The sequence below is a fragment of the Austrofundulus limnaeus genome, unplaced genomic scaffold (genome assembly GCF_001266775.1).
Source record: "Austrofundulus limnaeus strain Quisiro unplaced genomic scaffold, Austrofundulus_limnaeus-1.0 Scaffold109, whole genome shotgun sequence".
NCBI lineage: Eukaryota > Metazoa > Chordata > Actinopteri > Cyprinodontiformes > Rivulidae > Austrofundulus > Austrofundulus limnaeus.
In genome coordinates this window covers 978,598-987,535 of record NW_013952511.1, presented here as the reverse complement: position 1 = coordinate 987,535, position 8,938 = coordinate 978,598, and the positions used below count along the sequence as shown (strand labels likewise).

The 8,938-nt window shown below is 37.4% G+C and overlaps 1 protein-coding gene across 1 annotated transcript in view; it reads right to left on the bottom strand.

Annotated features, from left to right (window-relative positions):
- The window catches only part of gucy1a2 (guanylate cyclase 1, soluble, alpha 2), a gene marked incomplete at its 5' end in the record, with an annotated part of 35,491 nt that extends 33,509 nt beyond the window's left edge, over nucleotides 1-1,982 (bottom strand). Inside the window, 2 exon segments of the mRNA XM_014014054.1 lie at nucleotides 1,059-1,180; nucleotides 1,921-1,982. Of these exon segments, the coding sequence (XP_013869508.1) occupies nucleotides 1,059-1,180; nucleotides 1,921-1,982 (184 nt within the window).
- Between the last annotated feature and the right edge of the window lie 6,956 nt (nucleotides 1,983-8,938).

Below are 8,938 nucleotides of genomic sequence, written 5' to 3'. Positions count from 1 at the left end.
AGAGATATTATCAAGTTTATTAGACTTTGAATAGGAACTATTGCTAACAGACGTGCTGCACTACAGTGTTCAGTGAAGCGTGCTGTTACTGATGAACCCACCCCCAAACCTTCCATCACTCTTCTCATCCTGTTCTCCGTGCTTTCTTTCAGCTCCTTATCACACTTTCTTTTTTCTCGCCTGCTTGTCCCCACTCCAAATCCCTTCCCGATTCTTCTGCCTTTTCTAAATTCCCTGCTCACCTTCTCCTCCTGTCTCTCTCAAGCCTCCTTTTATGAGCTCCTCTACTTTCGTTTTTCACTTCTTTTGTCCTCATTTCTCCCCCTCTCATTATCATTTCTGTCTCTGTTTTAATCCCACGTTTCTTTTACTTCTTCAATGCCTACTTATCTTCCCAACCCTTGCCCTCCTACCTACTTTCTCCTACCCCCCCTTGTCTCCCACTAATTTTTTCCTTCTCTTGGCAGTGTTCAGCCTGTTGTTCCATTGTGCCTACTGGGGCCTGTATGCCAGAGATGGAGTTGGCAATTTCAGTCTAAAGATTCTTGGTGAGTTTCTTCCTGAATCGGTCATTGGCTGAATGACTGACACCAGCTCCACATTGGTAAATCACTCACAGCTCGAGCAGAATGGATGAGTGGACGATGATGGATGGATGTGAGCCTGGAGAAATAAAATGGCTGGTTTGATGGGCGGAGGCAGGATCATGCATGACTTATGTGACTGTGTTTTTTGTGTGTGTGTGTGTGTGTGTGTGTGTGTGTTTATACAGTATGTGTAAATAGTCATGCATTAACAATGATAATGTGTCCAATTTTGTTTTAATTGTTATAAAAATATATATACTGTATTTGAGTAGTGTCGCACGTGTGAGCATGGAGAGAGTTATTAAAAAAAGAAAATTGTCTAGTTTTGTTCTTTGTTTACAATATAGGCAGTGTGATTAGTTAAGAGCAAAGTCATACAAACTGAAAGAGGCAAAAATAAATTGTACAAGCCACCTAGTTAATGTATGTTCACACAACTAAAACAACACTTTATATTTAAATTATGCTTACCTAATATCGTGCCCATGTACTGAAGGATTTGTAGGACATCTTCCTCTGAACCAGAATTTTCCAGCAACTGGCACTTCTCTTTCTTCTCTCGTCGCCTTTCATCACTTTCAACATCCTCACACCTGTCAGGTGCACAAATCAAGCAAACAAAGCCACAATCAACTGTGTGACGAGGAAGAAAAGCTTAATTTTCTAAACCTTATTTATTAAACATGTTACATAGATACTGTACATAAGGAGTGATGGCTGGGTTAAAAGCATAAAGGGAAAAGAATGATTTAAATAATGTTTTTGTTTAAAACATGGTGGAAAAAGACCATAAAGTTTTTTTTAGCATTAGTCTTTTTAGCATTTAGCATCAGTCTGTAAATTTTCAGAGCTGCAGTGCTAAATGTTTCAGTCACTGAACCCACATTCATGCACACTAAGTGGCAACAACTGAGGCTGTAAAGCCGAGCAGTCCCAAACCAGCATCTATGCATCTGTATGCAGTCTGTGCTGTGTGAGCAGCGTTTATAAGTGTCTTGCCTGACTGAATGCACTCTACTGGGTTTTACTGTTTGGACAGGATGACAAGATGTGAAGGAGTGCATCTAGGTGTGTTTGTTTGTTGAGTTTATTTTATTTTTCTTGTGTCTGTGAGACCATAACAGGGGAAAGGAGGAGGACTCGGCAGGAAGAACAAGGAGAGCCAGAGACAGTTCTCAAAGACTCAGCAAGTGTGTGATGTGTGACAGACAAGTGTGAAACAAAGGCAAACGTGTGGGAAATGAATGACAGGGACACCTGAGATACAGCAGCATGTGAGCAAAGAGAATGTGAATAAAGTTGAGAATCTAACTTTATGCAGGATTGGYCATACCTGATCTCTTGTTGTCTGTAGAATTGTAGAGTTCGCTGAAGAGCCTCCTGAACAGTCTGTGTCTGCAAGACAAAGTGAAACACAGACGTGGATTTATTGCAACTTAAAGTGTTTTTTTATTGAATAACTGTTTATCTTTTGATTGAATCTACTAACCTCAAACCATTAATAATCTACGTTTTACATATTGATGTCYTCTGAAACTTTCATTTTTTTCTTGTCTTAAAAACATGCAGTGCTTTGAATAAACAAGTAGTTATTAGCTGTAAATTTAGCTAATGACATGTTTTTATGATGTTGTTTTTGTATTTGTGGATGTTAGCCAAGAGATTAACAATATATTATTAAAAGTGGGAGGAATGAAAATCAAACATGTGAACATTTTCCAGATCATATGGGGCAGAGTGTATCCTTGCAGTGCAATAACAACCCAAAGTAAATAACGATTACAGAAACAAGGGTTTTGAGTTGCGCCGAGGTAAAATGTCCCACAAAACCATTCAGTGCAACAAACCACAGCAAACTAAAACCTAGCAGTCATATTTAATGAACATGCATCTCCAGGAACATGTTGACAAATCACAAGGATAAAGTCTGAATCTCATTTAGCAGCTCAGATCCTTAAAGTGTGAGAGATCCTATTTTTACTGGTGAAACTCTGAGCTTTCTGAATTTTGGCAAAATAAAATACAAGATATTTAAAATTTAAATATTTATAAGTGGATGTTTTGGGGAAAATTAATCAAGCTCCATACAAAAAAGATTGTGTTTGTGTCATACTGTATTTAGTGGCTTATTTATTCGTTATAAATCTCTTAAAAGAAGAAGAAGAAGAAGAAGAAATGAAAGAAGACAAAATAATATTTCCAGATTATCAGAAGACACACAGCTTGATGGTCTGTGTGTGCAGCTGGCGCATTTTGCGTTACTGGCAGCCTAAGCCTTAGTGGGCGGGTCCAATGTGATTATCTGCGATACGGCTGAAATGCACGGCTGTTGTGACAATACTGGAACACAGCGTGCCAGCTGGAGAGGTCATTCTGAGGCCTCGAACCACTCTGGACACATACAGGACAGATTTCCTGAGTGTTTCTGCATTTATTTCTGTGTAAAACAGACGGACAGGAAGTGGCAAAGACAGAAACTTGTAAATTGTGGAGTCAAAGGGCAAAAAATACATGAAACACTAGCCACACATCAACAAAGCCACAACAGCAATGTGATGGGTAATTTATGCAAAGGTCTAATTTTTTTACGGATGATGTCAGACAAAAAAAATCCTCACTGCTTTTTGTTTTTTTATATAAACCTAAATGTGTCTCATGAAACTGGGTGTCCCTAATGCAGCTATTCATTTACCACACGTACCAAAATGTTTGCAGCACAAGAGGAAAAGCTGTTATTACGCACGCACAAACATACTGTACACATACATCACCATTAGTTTGTCACATCTATGGCATGTTGACATGTCTGGACAGCCCAGCACACATTATTCTCAAGAGTCCCACCAACCTGTTTAGATGGCAGCATTCAGTTAACACAGAGGTCTGCAACCGTTATGTTCAAAAGAGTCATTTCAACTATCTGTCCTACTGGAGTCACAACAAACACTTGGCATGTTAAGACCAAAGAACACCAGAAGGAATAATGGTAGAAAATAAGCTAAATACAAATACTTGAAGATAATGAAGCATTACGTTGCATTATAAAATCTTAAAAACCAAAAACACAATCTTTTTGTACGCAAGCAGCTATATGCTTTGTTAGAGGAAAGCCTAAAAATACTATTTCTACAATGCCACATTTCCACACCTTAGAATTTATAAAACCCAAACTGATGTGCAAAATGATCATTCCTGCATTTCAATTAATTTGCRCAAAATGTGTTGTAAAATGTGAGCTTTCAGGTGAATTTAGAAAACGACTATGTTAATAAAATGCAAAAACAAAATAGAAAACAGGCTAACAAATATGACCTCAAGAGTCCAACTGATCATTGAATTTTAACACATTTTAGTAAAAACTTGTCACAATGAGCTGATTCTGGTTCTGAGGTGATGGGAAGCTTTGCATTCAGCGCATTTAACTATTGGACATCTTCCTTAAAAAACTTAATTAACAGTGTTTCATTTGATTTTCTTTTACCAGATTCATGACAAACGTGGGGGGCGGGGGATGAAGACTTAGGAGATTATTTTAGGAAGGTGCTGAGAAACCCTAACCTACTTGTGTTATTGGTTTCATTCTGCAGAAAATGTATGCACATCTCACAAAATGTTTGGACATGTAAACTGCTAAAAGTTTTGTTTCTCCCACATTTACATATAAAATAACCCAGGTTTATGTTACACGAAGCCACTTCACTTTTTGACTAAGACCGAGTTGGAGGTTCAGTTAGAGCTTTTATATATTATATTGTGTTTCTTTATTGTATTTGTATCTAGGATTTTTTTTTGTGTTTTTTTATACAAGTTTTGAATGAACTGTAAAACGCTTTGGTCAGTTTTTGTTGTTTTAATGTACTATATAAATAAATTTGACATTGACTTCAGTGGGTCTGATATGTAGTTCCAGATGCGCAGGTTAGCGTCTAGTAACAAACTCAGTTTTACAACACACTCATGGAAATAAATGCAAAGTGTCTGACTAAATCAAGCTTTAAAAACCTTCACATGATCATAAGCGAAGACTGCTAAAAGATGGTGGTGTCTCTTTTTTTACAATAAAAGGCTGTTGAGTCATGCCTTACTCCACGAAACGAGAACCTGTATTCCATGAACACAAACACACGAGCACAGAGTGCATTAAACCTGCCCCCTCTCCCTTTTACTGCTCTGATTTTATCCAATTTTACAGATTGACTATTAAATTGGACTATAATTGGACTGAAGCGGACTAGCCTGAAAAAGAACAAATTGGGTTAAATTAGACTATATCTAACTGGACATGAAATGATGTTTAAAAACAAAACTGAATATATTTTTTATCAAATTATTCCTTTAAGTGTCCGGTATGAACTGGTGTGTTCTGGGCTCAAGAAGCAGTGGATGCTGTTGCTTAAATACAGCTCAAAACCTGCCAGCATTTATAAAAAAACAATAAATAAAAAAACACAGGAACTCATCCACAAGATGAGAAGAATCCCAGTAGAAATAAATGAGTGCTGAGTGACAGAGTGGGAACAATTTCCATCCTTATTTTTAGGTTGGTTTTATGCACAGTGCAGCTATTATTGAGATTATGAAGCACATTATGGTCTTCAAACGTATGGAAATGTTATGTAAAACTCGCTTTTCCTCCTCTGACAGATTTACTGTACATCACCAATAAACACATTTGTTTTAACACCAACTAGTGAATACACTGGTTCAAAATAAGCTAAATATAATCAGCAGATGAGCCGTTCTCACATCAAAGCAAATTATTTCCAGAAAAAGAGCCTTCAACAGACAGAAAATAATGCAAACCATTTTGAAGGTTACAATGCTGCATATTTACTGTAAAATAAAGTAACTATTGTGCAACAAAAACCTACAGATGCCAACAGTTTCTGCTTTTAGGTTTCACAGGATTTTAAAAGCCGACTATTTCATCTCAAGATCGTTTGATTGGGGAAAATAAGCTTTGTTTTTACCATTTTGCAAAAAAAAAWTTTTTTTTTCATGAGATAAGATGATTATAGTAAAAAAAAGGATTATGGTGACATGATTCTGTATCGCTCTGGATTTGATCTCTTACAGTAATGTGCTGATCTGTGATGGATGTTCTTTGGTAGGCTTAAATAAGTTTTCTGAAATGGGTTCGACTCAGTCATTTTTACAGATATTGAGCCATAATTTGAAGTGGTAGTTGACAGTCAGTAATCCTGAACATATTCCCTGAGCTTCAGTAAGAAACCAAGCATTGTTAGATAACAACTGACTTGAGATAATGTCACGAAATATATTGCTTAGCATGTTTATTTATTTATTTATTTTTGACATCTGTACAAAAGGCTCAAAGTTGAAATGTCTGTCATCATGTCGGGACTGAAAGTCTTTCTTTTTTCCTGCCCAGTGTCGAMCGTAAAACCAAGAAGCATTTTGATTTGACTTTAACGAGTGATGGATGTATACAGTATATGGATGGTATAAAACAAACAAACAAAAAAGGATACACAGGATGTGTCCTTTTATTAACCCAGTCCACTGAGCATTGCAATCAAGAGCTAAGTGGTTACACAACAACAGTTTCAACTCGACAAGTACACTCCAGTTTTTTTTTTTTTCTGATTTGACCATGAGCACAAAATGCTAGCAAGAACAAGTCTACTGGCAGCAAAGTGTTGGAATTTAAAAAACAACAACAACCAAAGCCCAAATTAATTTTATACGAAGCCTCAATCATAATCCAGACCAACCACAATGTGGTTTCAGTTGCCAAATGCCAGAGGGGCAGTTAAATAACGCCACTGTGCAAATGTGGAAGTTAATAGGCTGCCAATGTGGTTGCCCCAGCATCAGGACATGAGCAGACCTGACTGTAATTACATTTCTGTAGTAGATAGAGGCAACATTAGGTCCTGTCAGATGCCATTTGCCTAAAGCCAACCAGTCACTGAATGCCTGAGACGTGTTATAACTGAGGAAAGCTGTAAGCTTAAACTCTTAAGGTATTTAGGGATCAGTCTCAGCTACTAACACACCAAAGTTTACCTCAGTATTTGTAAAAAGTTTTAAAAATATGGTCATTTTTGACAGAATTTACCCTAGGATCTCCGATCAATGTGACAGATGAACAGTAAGTCTGCTGAGGGCTCCCTGGCTCATCTTATTAGGACTTGTCCAAATGTGTATAGTTTCTGGCGTGACATATTTATGTGGTTTTCCAAAATGTATGGCTGTGTTTAAGCCTGATCATAACATTGCTTTGTTTGGATACTCTTTGTCTCTTCTTAAACCTAGCCGTTTGGTCCAGACTATATGGAGCGATAACTTCGAAGAGACTGAGCTCATGTTCATGGAAAGCAGAAGCTGTGCCTTCATTCAAAGAATGGCTCTCAGTATTAACTGGGGTACTGACATGGAGAGACTCAGATATATGATGGATAAACCAAAYCTATTCAAAACATCTGGCAGCCATTTTTGGACCTACTTGCCCAACAGGACCGTAATGTCTCTTGGTACTAGACTGTGTAAGTAAATATCAATAAACTGAAACATCACTTTTTTCCTGATGTTTCACAAATTTCTTGCCAACATACAGCCCCGCTTGATCTCACAGTCTGCCAAATGTGTCGTTTTTATAAATTTATATGGAGACATTGGTCATAGTGCACCTGTGCTCTGTATACAGTTTACGCCCAACTATGCATATTTTCCTTTTCTTTTTAGTGTTGTTGTAGTTCTTTGCATTAAAATGGAAAATCTGAATAAACAAATTGGAGATAAAAAAAAACCTGTTATGGCCATTTCTGAGGTTGGAGTTTGATAAGGAAGCTTTGTTCTGGTGGCCATCTGATACCAAAAGTTAATAAGTTAGTGCACATTAAAGGTTTCATGAAAACTATTTGGTGATTCGTGGGACATTTTGCTAAAAAGGTACAGACAAACCAACACACTCACCCACAGCCATGGTATAAAACATTATCACTTTGCCTTTGTCAGAGGGTGATATCAGCTGGTTTTTGGGATCTACACCAGAATCTAATGGGGTTTTGTCAACTCAACCTGTCCAAGTTTTCTCTAAACCAGGGGTGCCCAAACATTTTCCCCGAGAGGGCCAAAATGAAAATCTATCCACAGCTGCGGGCCAAATGCAGTTGTATAATACATGAAATACAAATACTTTTTAAAGTAAAGTCCTTTATTTTAAACAATTAAGCTATGCAATGGCCCTATTTTGTTTTATTCTGTGCACTTGGAGAAAGTCTGCCATACGCTCAAGTAACAAAGGCTCATGAGACATTTCATAAATTGATAAAATATGAGTTTTTGTGGCCTTATAAAGTGCGTGAATCTACATGTGGGGTTAAATCTGATCTAAATATGTCTTGTTGTCATTTCATGTTTCATGTTTAACCCTATTAAATCAAAGACAAAGTCAGCACCATGACTGAAAACTACCTTTACTACAGCCCTTTTACATAGTCATTTGACCAATGGAAACACTGTGTTTCTACCTATAGGATAACAGCTTACAACCTTGTAACTTTGGCAACTGTTGGTGGGCCAAATCAAATGGCTTGGCGGGCCAAATTTGGCCCGCGGGCCCCACTTTGGGCTCCTCTGCTCTAAACCATTTGAGATTTTGTAACAGCATGGCTGAAAAGAACATCACACTGTAATGCTTACATGGCAACAATGTCAACGACAAAGAATGCATGTGCCACTGTTTAGCTTCTTGCAAAATGTTGTGAAAAGTTTGTCTGGCTATTTGTAGCCACCCGTAAGATTAAAAGGAAACTTGTTCAAACCAAAAGTCCAAATCTTGGAACAAAATAATCCCAAACTCACCTTTCGCCTAAAAATGAGAACATCACTTCAAAGCAAATGTGTCACAACGGGCCTCACTTGTAATAACATTTTTATTTCATTACAGCCCAACTGAGACACATGGGCTCATCTGTCACACTCCACACACACACACTTGAGTTATGTGTGCAGGGCGAGGGCATTTCTTGTTCTGCCTCACAACAACATATTTATTATATAATCTGCCAGATGATTCAGGCTGTCAGAGATGAAGAAGGGGGAAAAACGAGGTTTAGTTCTTAGACAGAGCAGCACAGGAAAGGACATTATCTGAGATAGCTTATATGTCAAGGCTGCTATCTTTTCTGAAATTTAAATTTAAAAAAAACTTGTAAAATTGGATAAACAGTTTTGGATATATTTAACATAACGGTGTGTGAATTAAATCAAACTTTACCAACAGTCAAATAAGCACATTTAGTAGCCTGGTTAAGACTCTTCTGTGTGCATAAAAAAAATAAGATGTCATTACGCTGCAACTTAATAAAAATTCAGATATAAGC